At 36.1% G+C, this 20,466-nt stretch overlaps 1 protein-coding gene across 1 annotated transcript in view; it reads left to right on the plus strand.

Moving 5' to 3' along the window:
- Window positions 1–6,487: 6,487 nt before the first annotated feature.
- Window positions 6,488–20,466, plus strand: part of LOC139121134 (homer protein homolog 2-like) — a 29,420-nt gene continuing 15,441 nt past the window's right edge. The window contains exons 1-3 of the mRNA XM_070685785.1: window positions 6,488–6,671; window positions 16,430–16,586; window positions 17,940–18,071. Coding sequence (XP_070541886.1) covers window positions 6,667–6,671; window positions 16,430–16,586; window positions 17,940–18,071 — 294 coding nt within the window. The 5' untranslated portion in view covers window positions 6,488–6,666. The remainder of the gene's footprint in view (window positions 6,672–16,429; window positions 16,587–17,939; window positions 18,072–20,466) is intronic.

Below are 20,466 nucleotides of genomic sequence, written 5' to 3' on the forward strand. Positions count from 1 at the left end.
CTGTAGCCAGCTTTAAATCATTGTATGCTAAATTACAAAGTGTATTGTTGTTGTTTTTTATATTCAGTCTACATATGAATAAATGTGTGTTTATTTATTTATTTATTTATTTATTTATTTATTTATTTATTTATTTATTTATTTATTTATTTATTTATTTATTTATTATTTACTTACTTACTTATAGGTGTACTTAAATGTTTCTTCATTAGGTATACGTATTTATTTATTTACATATTTAACATCAGAAGATATTGTTCTTGTCGTCGTTCGTTGGTTTATTACGATATTAAAACACTTTCACCGTGCAAAGATGGCAGTTGATATCGATGTTCCTTTGCAGTGTGCACAAAAAATACGAGAAGGAAGTCAAACCTCTGAATACATTTTACTGGGACTGCGCATGGAATTGTCAAAATGAGGCCTACGCATTTCTACATAGAACAATCCACGCGCCCGTGGGGACTGCACAGGTGAATATGCAGGAAATGTACTGGAAATTCAACTTGAAAGAACTTTAAAATTCCGCATCGGTGTTTCTTGTTTTTCAAGACCACAGGAAATAATGTGGGCATGGAGAAAAATAATTTCTTATTTTTTATTTGTCACATGCGTACAAATCATCACTTGACAAGAAATATCAATTCGATTGTTATCGTCCCGTCTTCGGTAAGCTATATGAATGAAATTTATGGGAACAAAAATTCCATCAGAATAAAGTAAATATAAAGTTTAACGTTTATAACAAAGTTTGAAATTGCTTGGACCTCACTTACTGGTTTGCATTTCCTGGCCGTATCAAATGTTACATTGTGTGTCATGATTGGAAATGTATACTGTAAGCATGGTCCGGGTTATGTCCATAGAGAGGATAGTACGATTGACCAATCAGCGAACCTGCCGCCGCCAACGTCATGAATACTTAACCATGCAAACCTTGGCTCGTACATTGCAACGAGTTTGGAACTTTTCGGCTTGATTTCGCCCTTTATTTTTAGCACTGGGTAGTTTTTAGTTGTAGACGTTACGCACAATGTTTCAGTGCGGCCGAGATGGTGACCGACACAAGTGGTTAGTACATTGAAAATTACTTATTTGGATGAATTTCCTGGCCGGGTACGGCTCCAGAAATCAGCATTTGACCCTTGTAAATCTACAGTAAGTTATTTGTCGCCAAATATCGCCTATTTTGGTAAAATTTCAATTTAACCTTGCCATCTGCAGTATGCAGAATTTTTCAAGCTTTACAAAGATGGGTCAACTGTTTTAGTCGGTCATCGGAGCACGATGGAGCACGATTTTTTCGATCACCATGCGTTTCCCGATACGATTAACCCTTCGCTAAGAAAAACGCGCGCCGGATCAATCGCCGAGAAGTAACCAAAAGCTGGAAAAGAGAACGAAAAACGTCCAATAACTCTTTGTCGAATATGGTTAAGGGTAAAGAAACTCAGAAAACTATTCCTGAAGAAATCTTACAATTTTTAACACGGTAGAACGTCGCCAATCGACTGGGGCTAAGATACTTCCGGGTAGCCACAGTCTCACTGGATCGGTGGATCTGTCAGGTCTGATATCGCGATCTGAACGAAGTGAACCAACGTAACCTTTGACCCTTGTTACATATACAGTACGTGATTGGTTCTTGCCTTAATTTCATTACATATACGGTATGCCATTGGCTCTTCCCTACTATCCTCTATATGGACATAACCCGGACTGGTAAGTATGATCCGAACATCGTCCGGTCCCCATGGCTTGGTTAGGTCGGTGTGATATCCCTACCTTTAATGTGAGTAAATGTAGAGTACTGTCAAAATTAATCTGCTTGGCTGGGGAAGACGATAATCCGACCGAGGGCGTCACCCGAGGGACTTTGTTTTTACTTTTTACTATCCGCTACCTTCAATGAAATGGAATTGATGCAGTCACCAGCACTTTTTAATTTTAAAAGAGTGCAACACAGCATGGATGGCCAAAAAATTAGTAAATAAAAAACAGGAAAATATCCGAATACCAGGGAGGGTTGTTGTATTCCAAATTCGGTATACTTTGGTATCAGCCCCTTACAACGCAATAAATTTCATGAAACAAATATAACAACGCGAATAATTTTTCCAATCATATTTGCCATCGTTGGTGACAAACCTTACTTTGCTTCTTTTAGAGATATCTTTATGGATGTAGGCCTATATAATCCAAATCCTGCCGCTTGAAGAGTCTACGCATCGATAGGTGGCGCTAGTCACTTGATTTCTTTTTAATGGTTCAAGTTTCTCGTGTGCATGATCCATGATCGGGTAGCTATGCTAGAGCGATCTAGAACAATACAAGCATAGTCTGACTATAGGGTATATTGATATTTATAGTTAGCCCGAAGGGTGTTCATCTATATGAACACCTAATTATAATTGCTTGTTTCAGTAATTTCTCTGTCCATGAGAGCTAAATACGTGAACACTGCATCTGAATCGTTACTTTACTCGTCCAGCGTGGACAGATGTGCAGTGCCGCGAAATACCAGTATACACGCTGCTGGCTAACTGCTTTTTCACAATTTTGTTGAATAATGGTTTATTCCGTATATCGCCATGGACAGGAACCAATCACCAACAAACACAACACTAAATATGGTAAGACTCTGAGACCCTGTACGTGCCCAGGATTTCAAACTATCGAAAGGAAGTAGAGGTATTAACTGGACGGGGTTACAACAGGGGACCAAAAGCGGTAGTTTTCGTTAATATACCAGAGTCCACTAATCATAAATGCGATAAAAATATTAGATGGCAGAAGTTGCAACGATTTGAACTTTTAACAATTCATTGATACTCACTCACTCACTCACTCATTCATTCATTCATTCATTCATTCATTCATTTCATTACTCGTTTGTTTATTGACCGATCGGTACATATTAAAACCATAAAATAAAATTTTACGAACAGTAAAAATTATTCCTTATCGCACAATAACATACTCACGGATTGTAATAAGGCTGAGTTCACAAAAATGGTTGGGGGGCTGAAGGGGGATTCGAAAATTTTTGGGGTAGTGGATGAGGAACATGAAAATTTTGCTCTGCCTGTAGGGGGACTTGAACATTTTTTGGTTCCCTTTTACGTTTTACATTTTCCCATCATTCCAAGTTTTTGTAGGTAACTCAATAAAAAATGAATACCATTAATGATTTTTATGTCATCCAAGTTGTAATGTTTGTAATAGTTCAACAAAATCTAGAGGCATTCTGTCATATTTCACGACTTTTATCTTGAAAAATCTAAACATGTATGGTTTGTCATAAAAAAAACAAACAAACTTGAGCCTAGTAACAGGGTAGAAACTGCAACTAATGGTGATTTTTCCAATACTTATGTGCAACATATCAACTACAGTTTCTTGCTGTTTCCCTACAGCATCCTCAAACACACAATATTCAGTTTGTCGACAAAGCTTATATATTCAAATATTGTGTGCTCTTCAGCAGGAGCAATTGACCTGGCCAGAGTTGGATTAACTCAGGTTAGCTTAGACTGATAAATCCAAAAAGTTCACCGATGAGTTTAAAAATCAAGAAGAACTAGCCATAGGAATATGACTTTACAAACTGCTAACAGCAGGTAGTGTTGAACATCTGCGAGCGGAACGGCGCATACGAGTTTTTTTTTTTTCTGCTCGCACATCCTTTACTATATACGGGCTTGTGATAGTTGGGGGGGACTTGAAAAATTTGGTTCATATAGAGGGGGAATTTGAAATGTTTTTTTAGGGTATTAAGGGGGGTCTGAAAAAAAAAGATTTCAATCGCGATTCCTCCAGCTCCCCCTCCCCCAATCATAATTTGTGAACGCAGCCTTAATGTTATCTCTGCAAGATAACAATGCGGACAATACACATCTATACGAGCAGGTCGTGTCGAATGGCCTAGTATTTCAGAGTATATAGAGTATACCAAGAAACTGTGTCTGACACAAAAACTACAGCGTTGGAAGTGTAAAAAGTTTAACATTTCAACAACTTGAGCCTAACCATTTGCAGAGGAGGGTGTCTCTATCTACGACTCAACATATATGAATTGTGTTCCTTGTGAATGGTCGGTTTGCGCGCAGGGTCGCCGGTCGACCACTATGTCTTTGGAGTTTTAATCGAAAGCCGAGGATCGACCATAAAGCTTTGGGGTGATCGAAAGAAATAATAATCTTCAGAGTAAAAAAAGTGAAAGGATTTGTAGCCTTATTACTTAAAAAAATCACAAATATTCAAACAATTCGAAAACGGGTAAAAAAGTATCGGTACTGGAGAGGAGTGCACGTGAACTTCCTATTTTGTAAAATGTCAACATTTGGAAAACAGAGAAAATAAATGTTGCCTCTTTGGCCAGCAAAATTATTTAAGCAATAATTTGACCCCCCCCCCCCCCCCCCTCCCGGCCCATGAATAGAATAGAATAGAATAGAATTGATCTTTATTGAACTGTATGCCACTCTGGCATATTAGCACATACAATAAAGATATTCAACTTCAAGTTGAACAAGTCAGAGTGAAAGCGAAAAGCTTCCAAATTCACTTAGAAATAATATAAAATTTTCTCTTTTCAAAACAAAAATAAATAAATTTTGCCAAAGAAACAGCTGTGTTATTGTTTGTCATTATTTCAATAAATGTTTCAGTTAAACTTTGTTTCTTGTCTTTTAAACGGAGGATTTGTATTGTTTCTTTGTTATATAATGGGCATAAGAGTAAAAAGTGCATTTCATCTTCTATTTTGTTACTCTTGCAATATGGGCAGATACGTTTTTCTGCTCCCATTTTACGATGTCTTCCTGTTTCTATGTTAAGTTGATGTGCACTTATTCTAAATTGTGTTAGAGAAGCCCTTGTGCGTGGATTTTTCACAGTTATCTAAGTAAGTTTCATAATGTTGGTGTGTTTTGAATAAGCGGTATGTCCTTAATTTATTTTTCATATTGCCCTGTTTATTATGTATTTTGTGTCTAAACTGTTCTTCTATTTTGAAACCTATGTTTTTTAAATGATCGCCAAGTTTGCTTGAGTCTATGGGCCGGAGGGGTATACATTATTGTTATTATTTTACAGTTTTGGAAATGCCAGATAGATGTAGTACACATCAGGGCCACAATTGTGGATAATTGGATACATTATCAGTAATAATCTGAGGGTATGACGTCACAGAATTCACTGGTATTGACGAAGCTATGTAATGGTCTCTTGTGCGGTCTAAACTTTAATGGAGGTTTGGTCTTTTAATACCACGTTACCTTTTAGACCTCTGTAGGTCTACTCTTAAAATTAATTTTACTTATCAAAATGTTCAAGATCCTTATATTTACGCGGAAGACGGGTTTAAAAATGCACACAATGGCATCATTTCAACGACAATATGGTACCTGTGTCCCATGCAGGCAACCACAAGCAGCGTGTTGAACTTCAATATCAACAAAACGTGCAGCGATTGAAGAACACAGATCCATTATAGGTAATGTAGAACAAATTTAGGGGGGTTTGTCCTCATGATATGTCGAGATATGTCATCGAGAAGTGTTGTCTGGCAAACTCACCTGGCACAGTGACATACGACTGTGTCAGAATGCAACACTTGCCACTGGTCACTACACTTGATTACCATAGTGGAGTCTGTGGAAGAAAGTTACCATAGGCCTATATCTTCAGGTGATTGAACATTTGGGTCAGTCGGAGATTGTACTTCCTTCGATCAGATTCAGTAACAACAGTTTCGCATGAACTGATGCTTCTTCCAGTTTAATATCTTTTCATGTACAAAGAAACTTCCCAAATAGTATACAGCTCTAAATTATGGTCAAGAAACGATTGAAAATGCAACGTATATATTGAAGATTTTGATTTATCGCCTGACAAAGGAAATTGCACTCAAAGAAGTGTATACACTACTCTTCTGACTTTTTGTAAATTTAACAAAAAGGCATACGGCCAGGCCTCTAATCGTTTGGCGTTTGTTTTGGTTTTTTGTTTGTTGTTTTTATGTTTTATCATGAATATTTCAACAAATTCAGTCATTCCCTGTATCATGGTCCCTGATAGAGGGACCATATCACGGTCCCTCTATCAGGGACCGTGCCTATATCCTATTCGTGTTAACCGTTTTTAGCTCGCGCTACGTTTTCGGATGTTTGTCCTGGCATGGTGTAGTTTAGAGCTCACCAAGTGTGGGCCTACATTTGACGCAACATTAAATCGAGACAAATTTTGCTGAACTATGTTGATTTCATTACAACATGATTAAATCCACAGACTTGAGGCAAGTCTAACTCAACACAAAAACACAAAAATGTGAGAAGCTATACAAAAACAAAAGAGGTAAAGGTATTATTAGCTTTTGGTTGAGGGCGCTAGAGTGATCGTCCACTCCTCCAGCTCCCGCGCCCCTCAGACTGTTGCATTTTAACAGTATCCTGAAAGGTCTGACCCTGTTTGCGCAGGCGCTCCATCAGAATTGATTTCTGAAAGCGAATTAGTCGAGCAGCACATACACAATACATACAGGTGGCAGCCGGTAGCCAAAATTTTATTAACGTGTATCTCAAGATGAGGTCACACCGTTACTAACCAACGGGCTGGATTTCTTGCCGTGTTATCCATAGCACTAATCTAAAGTTAAACTGGAAAATGGGGTAAGTATAAGTGTAATTTGTATGCGAATATAATCGTATGCACATGAAGTTAATGACAACTTCGACAGAAGCTGCTGCCATGCCCATATTGACTTTGAATAGGTGTATACCCGATCCCAAGTGTTCCGGTCACGGTATTCGAATTTGACAGTGATATGGAAAGTGGGAACGCACTGCGTAGTACGGTGTAGCCGCGGCGTTGCTTCTCATGGTCTCTCATATTCCAAGCAATCGTGTGTTGTCATTGACACGACGCGGCCAGGGTGTTTCAGTCGTGTTGTGCTTTTGAAATTTACGTTGGCTTTCACCAATGTTAGGACATACTGCTTCAATATTATACAATTACACATTAACGACAGTTCAAATTTTGCAGAGTACCGTACACGCTTCCTCATTATTTATCAATATCGGATCATACTATTTATAGGTCGGCGTTTCACATATCAAGTTAATGAAATATTTTGTACTAGGAGTATATTTTGAGTTTGAAATGAGAAACACTGCTACACCCACCATATGAGGTACTCACTCACTGTAATCCGTCGCGCATTGTAATTGTCTCAGGTGCTCCTTTCTGTTGATTCTTTGTGATCCAAATCGGAGATAATTACTACCGTCGCACCCCTGGAATGTACGAGAGCTAGTGATTGTTTTCAAAGCCTGTGGTCGTATCTAAAATTTCGCAAACTCAACTGATGATATTTTAGCGCAACAGATCAGGTGTCCCCATATCACCATAGAGCAACGACCTCTATGGTATCACCTACAGCCATCACATACCAAAGTGTTGATATGCAAGCTCTTGTAACATATAATTGTGACTCATTGTAAGGTGTTGTTTTAACATTTCACAAGTTCATTTGGGAATAAATACTGGCATTGTGATATGCATGGCAACTGTTGATGATGGCAGTTGTGTGGGAATCATCAGTTCCTGGTAGTTTCCTATGAAAATTGAAACATATATTAAATAATTTACCTTATCAGGAGAAATTGATGATTTGAATCCAAATTCCATGCCTTTCACAGAGTTGACTGATATTGCATGTAGGTATCGAATCAGAAGCTCTACCAGGGAATCAGAAGTGATGTTCCCCCTCCCCCCCAACCCCTACTGATTTTGGCTGTTTTCTTAACTTTTCATCTCTCCAGTCACTCAGGTCAGAGAATCGCTTTTCCCACAGAGCTACTGGTACCATGCTGCAACTTTAAATGGAGCGCTGTAGATGGAATTTAAATTTTGTAAATTTTGTGAAATTTAAAAAAGTATTTTGACCAAAATTGACTCTGGACATGCATGCAAATTGTCAGCTGCCATTGCCAGTATAAAAACATGAGGAAGAAACAAAATCAAGGTGCAAATAGTATATATATGTCACCAAAAATAGTCACTCATCCTCTTTAATCTACAATTATCACTTTACATTGCAAGTAATTGAAAACTCATTTGAATTCTATTTGTTCAAGAATTTTTTTTTACAGTAAAGTCTATTTTTTTCAGGTATTTTTTTTACCAAAATGATATGTAATAAAATTGAAAGGTTGCAATAGGTGACTTAAATTTGATTGACTCAATCATATGTCATGACAAGAGAAAGAAAATTCTAATAAAAACTAGTAATCCAAATCTCTGAGATGACAGGAGTTTCGTTTTGTAGAATCATCATCGTTATTACTAAAATAATGAATGTAATGTTTCTGATATTGTTGAAAACATCATAGTAACTTGATAGCATTTGTATAGGCAAGAGGGTAAATTTTTAATATTCCAAAATGTAAACAAAAGGAAAAACTGAAGCAAAAAAATGCATTTTTATAAAAGGAGAAAATTACAAAATATTATAGAAAGGAGAAAGAAATGTACGGTACTTACTTTTGTCGGAAATGAATTGATATTTATATTGACTTGGTGTCTACATATCATCAGACTAGCTGTCTTGATATTTCTAGGTTCTGTATCATATGACCAGTGTCACCATGTACAAGAAATACTGGACTGCTGCCAGTGTATACACATAAAGTTTTTGAAAGCAAAACTGCATGGGTGTGCAAGAGTAGAAATATCAGTCTAGGTGACTAGCTTCCAGACTCTTGTGGTCCAATTTTCTCTCCACTTTTTGCCTTTCATCAATATCTCTACCACGGCAAATTTTGACAGGTACACATATTTGTCCCCATGAATTGCGTAAAGATGACACTTTCTTTCTGCCGATTGGCATTGGATGAGACCCTTGTTACATAATGTTGCCAAGTCTAGTGTAAATTTGAATACAAGAAAGCAATCAATGTCATTGTATATGAAACAGTAGTGGTTCTCTTCTCCAGCGCCCCTCTCCACCCCCTTGTGATAAGTTGTGAAATGTTTTTATTATCAATCAAGAAATTCACAAGCAGCGTATAATGTATTATGATGGCGTGAGATGGTTTCACATACATAGAAGGAAATAAACCAACATTATATGTAGCTCTGCATAGAAATCTGTGTTAGGGGTGAACCATTTTATTTGGGGGGGGGGGGGTATGGAGGAAATGGGTATGGGAGCAAATTTTTTTTTCCTGTCACAGTGACAGCAATTTTTTTTTCTACTGTCAGAGCTGCATCAATTTTTTTTTTCAAATGGAGTAGCAATGCAAATTTTTTTTTCTTTGTCATCAAGTTTGTGATGCGTGTATATAAGGCAGTATATTTACGGCCTGAAACTCAGAAATTTCAAGTGACACCCCCCCCCCCCGTCAACCATGATGAATTTGAGTAACTCCCCTCTCTAACTCTGAAATTTTGACTGATCCCCCCACTTAGAAAAGTTAAATACAAATACATGTATTTGTAAAATTTACAAAATACAGCAACAGTAAAGACCTTTGAAATCCTGATGTACTCTGCTAGACTATCATCAGTTATCTCATGATGGTTCAAAAAAGGTGAACCCATCAAAATGAAATTGCAAGTCACAATAAAATAAAGATATAAAAGCTCACGCAGTATCTAACCATATAGTATATTGTTTAATTTGGATGGGTATTATGACAGGGTTTTCACTAGGATATCTGACCGGGCAGAATTTGAAAGTACAGGGGGAGAACACGCGAGAGGCTTAGGGGGAAAGTGTCACAGGGGCTTTGCCCTATCTTGCATGGAAAGTTTAAGATATTGATGTGTGCAATGGTGCAGTCTGGTGCTATCTGAGAGGTGTTTTTTAATTTTTTTTTACTAAGTGAAACTGTTAGAACACCTCAAGGGGGAGAGCACGAGAGGGGTTTCCCCCTCTCGTATTGGAAATTTTGGGAAATTGATGTGTTTAATGGTGCAATCTGAGAGGAGTTTCAGGTTATTTTGCATTTGGTAAAACTGTTTGAAAATGACATTGAACACTGCAATATTTTTACATTTTATGCATGATCAGTGTTTGTGTCACAATATTCAACAACCAAACGATGACAATACAATTTGTGAAAAACAGTTCTGTTTGCCAGAGACTGAAGATAAATAAATATACAGGAACGGAAAATTTGTGACCTTCTTGTGTCATTTCTCCAGCTGCCAGCTTCTAATGAAAAGCTGAATATGGTATGTTTAACTGTCAAAATGGTCATTGAACTGAGGTAAATGAAACATGTTTCTGTGATAATAAAGGATGAATTCACAACAGTTCAGTTTTGTCCTAGATCCTGTGAAAATTTTGAGAAATTGATGTGCGCCACGGTGCAGTGAAGTGCAATCCGATAGGTATTTTAAATTTGTCTTTTACCAGTAACACTGTTAGAAAACCCAAGGGGGGGGGGAACACGAGAGGGGTGCCCCCTCTCGCATTGAAAATTTTGAGAAATGGATGTGTGCAATGGTGCAATCTGAGATGTGTTCAATTTATTTCGCAAAAAAAAATTGAGTAACCCGTCCCCCTTCTTCCTCTCCACATTTTGAGTAACGCCCCCTGAAGTTTTCAATTTTTTTAGTGACCCTCTCCCTTGTATTTCATTACATTTGTTGTTCCTCATTTTTCATTGTCAACTTGTACATCTTCCTAATATATTTATATTGAGAGAATACTATATTGATTTTAACACTAGTTTATTGACTCCTGTCTTGTGTTTTAAAATTTTCACAATTTACAGAAGTCAAAAAGTCCCCTTTAGATAGTGCCTATGCCATTGAGATATTGCAACAGAAATCCTGAAATATGATTTCTTGGGTCAGAAAAGGGAAGGAAAACATTGAGTGCACTGAGGTGTAAGTAGACCTATGTAGTGCATGCTTATATCATAAGTGCTGGGAAAAAAACATAAGAATTGCTTGTGGTAAAAACATTTGCGCCGCCTATGGCGGCACGCCGGCAAAGAATACATGAGAATAGGGTTTCCGAATTTTGCTAATTTCTGGTGCATTGTGACAATTTTTTTTTTCACTTCTGTCTGTTATGACAATTTTTTTTTCTCAGGCCATGGCAGGATCAATTTTTTAGCTCCCATAGCCATATGTATATATGGCAATGGAAGCTATTCTTATAGGCTAGGGAAATGTCTGTATGTATGTATGTCTGTATGTCTGTATGTCTGTATGTCTGTATGTCTGTATGTCTGTATGTCTGTCCGTCAACATCAAAAACTCCAAAACCGCTGCACATTTCATCTTGATATTTGGTGTGTACATGGATGATGGGCTGTAGATGAGATTTTGTTCAAATGAAGTTGTCATTGCCAAAAATATGCAAATTAAGTGAAAAAATGTAAAAACAGTCAAAATTGAAAATCTCAATAACCACTGAGCAGATTACATGAAAAATTAGCATGTAAGTACTTTGGGCTGACCTGAAATAATTGTGCTTTTTTTGATTTTTTGATATTGTTGAAAATATACAAATTAGTGCCAAAAAAGGCGTTTTTGGTAAAAAATCTTCTTCTTCATGAACCGCTGGTCAGACAGCTTTGATATTTGGTATACAGGTCCCTAGGGATAACCCAAATTGGATTTGTTCAAATTGTGATGAAATATGCAAATCTGTATTTTTAAGGAATTTTTTTGTCATTTTTGGTCAAAAATTTATTTCATCAAAACCGCTCGTCTGACAGCTTTGATATTTGGTATACAGGTCCCTAGGGATAACCCAATTTGGATTTGTTCAAATTGTGATGAAATATGCAAATCTGTATTTTTAAGGAATTTTTTGTCATTTTTTGTCAAAAATTTATTTCATCAAAACCGCTCGTCTGACAGGTTTGATATTTGGTATACAGGTTCCTACAGATAAACTAAATATGATATATAGAATATATGATGAAATCTGCAATTTTGTATTTTTGGTGCAATTTTTGACATTTTTGGTCAAAAGTGTTTCTCAAAAACTACTTGTCTGATGCCTTTGATATTTGGTATACAGGTTCCTGGGGGTTCTCCTAGTGTGATATAGTGAAATTTGATGAAATCTTCAATTTTTGTATTTTTGGGTCAATTTTTGCCATTTTTGGTCAAAATATTTGTTTCTCAAAAGTTACTCATGTGATAGCTTTGATATTTGGTATACATTTTTATACATAATTATGATGAAATCATCAATTTTGTATTTTTGCAGCTAATGTTGCCATTTTAGGTCAGGCCATCCTGAAATGAGCTATCAAAGATCTCAACCATCTTCATCAATACATATGTCACAAAAAGTTGCTCTCTACATAACACAGCAGAGCTCTGTCGACTATTGGGTCGCTTGTTTTTTCAAAACCGCTGGTCAGACAGCTTTAATATTTGGTTAACAGGTCCCTAGGATGACCTTAGTGAGATGATTTCATACAGTCAGGAAATACTTAATTTTGTATCCATGTCTATAGTAGCTTCAGGGACATTGGCCCTATGTTTAAGATAATGTTGTGATTCAGTAAGCATTTGAAATGGTAAACTGTATTTGGTGTTGAAATGCGGTAAAAAATAATGAGAAAACATAGCTGAGGTGATTTCAGCAGGTTTGGTTTCCAACAAATATATTCAAAGTTTTTTTCAATGTTAAAGAGTGATGGAGGGGGGGGGGGGGGTCCTGAGGTCCTGGCAGATTTTGAAAAAAATCCAAACAAATGTCAATAAAAAAATCAGCCACAGAAGGTTTGTCAAAAAGAAAAGGTGGGATAGTGGGAAAAAAAGAATGTACAGTGTATCGGATAAAAAAGATGTTCCTCATCAATCTTCCAGACAACCCCCTTTTATCAAATGGTACACCCCTGATGTATTTTTGTGTGCCATTAAACATGCAGTGTATTTTAGTTTAGATGTCAATCAAGTTAGGTAAGGATTTGAAAGGAATAGTCAAGTTCACCACAGTTTAACTTTATCTCTTGTGTCATCATCCTTGTGTAATTGGTTAAGTTTGTAAGTTGCTCCAGATGTGGATATACCAGCTGTTCTGGAAGAAAACAATGTTTACTTTTCCCTATAGGGTTTCTGAGTTAATGATTGCATGTTGAAATCTCTCCATGTATCTGGTGCATGGGCAAAATGTAAATATTGGTTGCATGTTATGTATTTCAGTCTATGTCAAATATTGTAAATGAAAAATCAAGAACAGTTTGCTGTGTGCTTGTAAAAGATAACATGTATGTCAATTAAATTATATAAAATAATTAAATATTAAATATTAAATTAAATTATGTCAATTAAATATTAAAACTGCCTTGCAGTTTGATTGTCTTAAAAATTATCACAGAAGTAGAAAATGAAAAGAAACTAATCAAATTGCTGTAACATATTCACCCTCAGTGTCTGTAGGCCTATACTTAACTATTTTATCATTACATTCAGCTTTTTGTTATATCTTTATCACTCTCCATGGGCCAAGGCACACTTGGGGTCAATGTCATCACTCTGTGCCAGTCTGTGAATGTCAGTCTGTCTGTATTTAGGCCCATGTTTCATACAATTGGTGGTTTGTTTTGATAACTATATTTGGTATATAGGGATAACCTAGCAATACAATTTTTTGACAAAATGTGACATGACTTCGGTGACCTTTGACCTCAAATATACATATTTGTCCATAACTCAGTAACCACAAGTGCTACACCCTTCATGTATAGTATGATGGGACACCTTATGATGCCACATATTGTACCTCATTAATTATGTGCATATCTAATTTTGAGCAAGCCAATAGAGCCAGAGGTCTGATTTTTGATATATAGGGATAACTATAGGAGAGAATTTTTTTTGACAAATGTAATGTGACCTCGGTGACCTTTGACCTCAAATATACATATTTGTCCATAACTCAGTAACCACAAGTGCTACACCCTTCATATCTGGTATGATTGGACACCTTATGATGCCACATATTGTAGCTCATTAATTATGCACATATCTCATTCTGAGCAAGCCAATAGAGCTGGATGTCTGATTTTTGGTATATAGGGATAACTATAGGAGAGAAATTTTTTGACCAAATGTCATGTGACCTTGATGACCTTTTACCTAAAATATATGTTTATGTCAATAAATAAGTAACTACAAGTGCTATGTCCTTTGTATTTAGTAGGATGGGAGACCTTATGACAACACATGCTTTACCTCATTAATTTTGCACACATCTAATTCTGGGCAAGTGAATAGAGCTAGAGGTCTGATTTTTTGGCATATGGATTAATCAGCAATATAATTTTTTTTTCAAAATGTCATGTAACCTCAATGACCTTTGACCTTGATTATACATATATATGCATATCTCAGTAACCACAAGTTCTATACCCTCCAATTTTGATAGGATATTAGACCTTAAGATGTCACATCTTGTACCTCATTTATTATGCACATATGTATTTCTTGGCTGGCCAATACTGCTAGAGGTCTGATCTTTTTTCCCGATTAGAACCATAACTTAGACATGCCTCATGTGTTTCAAATTGGGAACAACGACATAGACCTATTTGCCCATAGATCTCAACATATACACTCCAGTGATACTTCTTAATGACCACATTTCCCTGCCCCATCAAGACTAATACTCCTATTACAAGTGGGGACTGTCATTGTCAATGACTTGTTTAGTTAATGGTTGTATCACAGTATTCGATATTTCTAATTCTGTATTTTTTCCATTTTATATTCTGAATAAATACATTAAACATATTTCACTGTCTCCAGTACATTTAGTTTTTCACTTCATGCACTTATCCTTTCACACATGTTCAAATATCTGACCAGAGAACAAACACTAAATAGTCCAGGATGGGAAGCTACAGTGTCATTGACGCTATTTGGTTTTTCTTCTATCTCACCTGGCGACAAATTTTTTTTTTTCAAAATCCTCCATACCCCCCCCAGAAATCAAATGGTGTTCCCCTTATAATAAACTTATTCAGAGAAATACTGCAAAGCCATCTTCTCAGAACGCATCTTGTTCTTGAAGATGTACCAGTAGTATATTATCTCTGATTGAAATACAAACCTGATTCTTCACCAAAAAAAACCATTACATTGAAAATTGAGCTTGTGTGAAATCTTATTCAAGTTGAGATTTTCAGCATTCTCAAAAGTCACATATAAAAATATAACTGCTGGTAGAGAGAGGATTCATGACCAATTAGCATTTTGGTGAAAATGTGTCTTTGCTATTGTTTTACACATTGACTTCTGAAAACACTGCTACCAAAGCATGGGGATAGCAAATCTATCCCCCTTGTGGAAAACCCTGTGTGAACTTTATCAGATATCAGAAAGCCTTGATGGAGTGATAAACAAAGAATTTATTTATTTTGTTAATTGCATGTTACCTTGGTGTGAGACAGGTAACTGCTCCATGCAGTGATATACATAACAGATATTTTGTTTGCAAATTTTGAAATCTAATTTGACAGCATATCATGTGGACAAAGTTTTGAAGAGTTCTTTGTCTGCCATAAGGAATAATATTATTGTTGCATTCTTAACTTTTGAGACAAACCAAATGTAACAAGGAGAAGGGAAGACAAGTATTACATTATTTCTAATGAAAGTGAATTACACTGCCAATGTTCAGTGAAAGACCAGAAACTTTATCCAGTAAAAGCAATCATATGGTATAGTTCTATCCATGGAATGTCTCAATTCAAGGTACACTACTAGCTATGTACACACAGTAAAATAACATCACTGTCATGTGATAATGGGAAATTCAGAAGCCAAGCCTTGCATGTAAGACTTGTTTACTAAATCAAGACTGGTGTTATACTCAGCACAAAAAGCCTTCTGTGAAAGTGCAATGTGCAGGGAGTGAGGTTTCCATGACATGTGTGAGATTTTGACATGGCATTATGATTACAAGGGGTGTGTGCTAATTTAGCTTTATTATGTACATGATAAAATTTCACAATGTGGTCATTCTAGACTGGCTTCTGTTTTCAGTAGACTATTTAATTCATTTCACATTTTCAGTAGTGGATAAAAGATGATTGTTTGTCTTCAACATTTTTTAGCGGTCTGTGTTATCTGTATGAGACTAATCTTTTGCAATGGCCAGATTTCATTGCACTTCTTTGATGAGAAACATTACCCAATGCCTGGTGACTCTTTTCACACATTCCTGTACTCAGCACACTATGAACTGTGAACCAGTCATGAGATCATTGCCCTGGAAATTTGGAAAGCCAGAATACAAATAACATCAGGGCAGTATCATTTTACAGACAAAATAATCACATTATCATATGACTCCCAGATCACTCCTAATATTTTGAACTCTCTAACCACAGTGTATACTTTCTTCTGCCCTTCCAGTCTTTTCAAATCTACTTTTTGTTTTATGCAGGGAACAACCAATTTACACGACTCGGGCACATGTCTTCCAAATCGACCCGACCACTAAGAAGAACTGGCTTCCATCCAGCAAGCAGGCTGTGGCGGTGTCTTATTTCTACGATAGTACAAGAAATTCCTACAGAATTATCAGTGTTGATGGATCAAAAGTATGTCATTGAGAGCAAAGAAATTTTATCATGTTGTGTCTGTGGATGATTTGAATATATATGCATGGTCACATCATTTTTAACCTGTTCATCCCATTCCCTGTAAACAGGTCCAAAATCACCATTGATGACAATAGGATCGGGATAAACCATAATGGTGAAAGGGTTAAAGGTAACCAATTCACCAGCAGACTTTGGTACATCTCCTTTGTGTTCAGTGGAGTGTTTTGACAAATGTACAGGGAAATAGGGTGGAAAAGTAAAAACTGTCTTCAAAGTTCATCAGTTGTATATTTATCTAGTGAACATGTGTTCCCATGGAGTACCAACGACAGATGCCAAACAGAAATAATTCATAATTTGTTAAATTACTAAGAGTTAGATCAATCGCTGTCACAGGAGAGGGGAAATAAGGGTTGGTGAGGGGGGACTTCACCAAGAGCAACTCAGACAGTCCTACAAGACATATAGTTTGAACACTTGCAATTCTAATTACTGCCTCATAGATGTCACAGATTGCCCAGGCTGAAATGATCTGAGAAAACAAGATGTCCATCAGTAAGGACTGAAACTTGATAGGATGTAGATCAGACAAGGCTGATCATCGATGAATACAGATAGCCCATGTGACCATGAGTCAACAAAAGCCTGATATGAGCTAGTCATTGATCCACTGTGTTTCCAATTCTGTCTTCTTTACTTTGCCTAGACCCTACACGTCGCTTTCGGCCTCCGTGCCTCCGGAGTGGGGTCGGAGGCATGGAGGCCGAAAGCAATTTGTAGGGTCTAGGCAATTCTTTACTATGAATACAATATACAGTCTTTGAATATATAAAAAGATCTGAATTCTGCATGTCAAATATTAAGTGTTGCATATTGTCGTCAGCAAATGCAACCAACCTAGACTTGCATATCTTGCATAAACCATCCACAATGTTGAATAATGAATAAATCCAATTTCTCTCAGGTGATTTCCCTGCAGTCATAGGTAATTCATTCTCTGGGCAAGCTATCATTCTGTGTAGAAATCTGACAGAAATATGCCCACAAAAGGCAAATATTAGTACTACCCCTTTGCCAAATTCTCTAAACACAAAAAGACATGTACTCGAAACAGTTATAGTTGTATCGCATATAGCTACAAAAATTGCAGGCATACAGGTTTGATGAAAACATATATTCCATATGGCCATGCTGAAATTTTTGCCTGCAAAAGTTACATAGAGACAAGAAATATATGGACATACACACTTCATCACAGATCCCAATATGTTATTTTCAAATCGTCCTACACTTGTCGATGGAAGTGGATATTTCATAACATTTTACAATTTTGAATTTTTCTTTCCTCAGGCAATCATCAATAGTACTATTAACCCATTTATGGCATTCACAAAGACCAGTCAGAAGTTTGGACAGTGGTCTGATGCCAGGGCAAACACTGTCTATGGCTTGGGATTTGCATCTGAAGTCGAACTAAACAAGGTATGTGACCTATATCAACCTTTGACCCCTTGTTATTCATGACCTTTCACCCTTGAACCTATACTGTAGTCCATAAGTAGTGAATGGACTAATATCTCAGAAATGTAAGCGCATTTGAATGATTATTTCATTAATGATATTAAATGTTCTTTCCTTTGAACTTGAATCTTTCAGAAGGTCGTTGATCCAAATCAGCAATCTTGAAATGTGAATTCATGTAAAATAGAATTATTTTAGTGTATCTGAAAAGAGTAGAATACTAGACTGGAGGTGTAATTGAGAAAGCTTTAATCCTTGATGATTCATCTGTGATACAATGTCAAACATTCACTGTTCAATTACAATGTAAAGTTTTTTCATCAAAATAGGAAAGAATTCTCCTTGGGCAATTAGTGAAAATATCCTGGCTATTGATTGTGCTCAATGACCCCTGAACTTTGTCAAATCCTTCTTTTACCTCCTGGAGTCTTGAAACCATAATCTTTGGAATGCAAGGTTCTTAAAATGAACAATGCAATAGCAACTACCTTTTCTGTGTGGAAATTCTGTATTTTTTTAAATATTAGCTACCTGTTGATATTCAAGTACTGACACATATACATGCAGGTCAGGCCTAACATTGTACACATTCTAAAATTCTGGAATTTCAAAATTGTGAAAATATGATATTGGTGAAACTTGCAGTCAATTTTAAGAATGAATTGTAACATTGAATTAGAGTTCACACTATATTTATGTATTTCTAAGTGACTTGTACTAATTCAGCCGTAATGTTGATAAGTATGGTATGAATTGGAGATTATATTAGATCATTGTTATCGCAAAATGTGTGAAATTAGGTGCTTTGAAATTGAAGTGGTTGCTATTGATTTTCCTACTTTACAATCTCCCAAATAATAAGCAACAACAAAGGATTTCCAGTTGACCTGGCTGTGCAAATGAAAGAGTCTGGTGATAGGAATATAAGCTGAATAGGGACAAAGGGATGCAATGTACATAGTGATGATCCTAGCTTCTAATGCAACATTGAAATCTACGATGAATGATACAAATGACCCAATCTAATTTATCACTGTTACATCTCAGTTGTTAACTATCTGTTGCATCTGTCTTTCTGATATGAATGAACTTTACTGTTGAAAAGAGATCTATTGGTGGTTTATAGATGTTTCCAATTGCATGATAAAGTGTGCTAGGATGCAACATCTATGCATTACCTTTTCATCAGTCTTTGTACTGTTATGAATTATTCCTTTGGTCTAAAAATAGACCTGGTTAATAATACCCTGGTATTTGAAATGAAATGCACCGTACCTGGTATATCTATAATCGCAGTTTAATCCATCCCCTTTGCACCACTTGCTTACATTTAACCATACTCAGCAAAAAGCGACATTCATGCGTCAAGGCTAACAAGGAATGACATAAAAACCAGCTGTCATTTTTATAGACATCCCTATTGGCAGTCTTCACAAATATTTTATCGAAAATGGTCTTCATATAGACGGTGAAAACCATGTATTTAATGCTAAAGTGTGATATGTTCCACACTATGAAATTTAGATTTTGATTTGTGTTAAAAAATCACTCTTCCATGAAATTAATTCTTATGCCAAATTTTCTGTTTTAATATTGCTGTACATATTCCGCATAAGTGACATTTTATTGAAAAATTCTTTAGACATGCGTCACACCACTGTATCAAAGATTAATTAATAGTAATAGAGAAGATTTTGTCCATTCCTCAAGTGTTTGTTGATGTCAGATTCTGTAACACTTCACAGTCAAACACTTCAATAAAAGTGTGATCCTGGATTGATTCAAGTACTTAGCAGGAACAGCAGTTACAGTGAAACTTTGAAAGTCTGCCACAGATTGCAAAGTGAAATGTGAACTTTTTATAGTTAGGGTAAATTTATGTAGTCATTCTCTTACAATTTGTAAAAAAGTGTTATGGGCAGCCAAAATTTTTTCTAAAAAAATGTGAAAAAGCACATCAATTTGTTGGAAACAGAAATCACTCTTAATCAATATCAAATCTATCTTTCAGAACATTATTTTGTTACAAATGCAAATGATTTAAAGAATTAAAATTATACAAACAATTGAAGATAATCTGTATTGATGTTATTATTAGATTTGCATGATAAATTACGCTAGTGCCATCGTATTCTTTCATATAAATGTAACAACTTTTGCTCACTGAGGCAGAAATTGATGTCAGTTAAATATTTTGTGCTTGCATAATTAAATATAACTGTGATACTTTTCTATTCAGTTTTGTGTCAAGCAAAATTCCTCATTGATATGCTCACAGCGATTTCATGAAGCCTTTGAGAGTCAAAGTCAGTTTTTGTCACCTTTACAAAATATACTCCTATCAAAATGTTTCAGA

The sequence above is a fragment of the Ptychodera flava genome, chromosome 21 (genome assembly GCF_041260155.1).
Source record: "Ptychodera flava strain L36383 chromosome 21, AS_Pfla_20210202, whole genome shotgun sequence".
In the NCBI taxonomy this organism is placed as follows: Eukaryota; Metazoa; Hemichordata; class Enteropneusta; family Ptychoderidae; genus Ptychodera; species Ptychodera flava.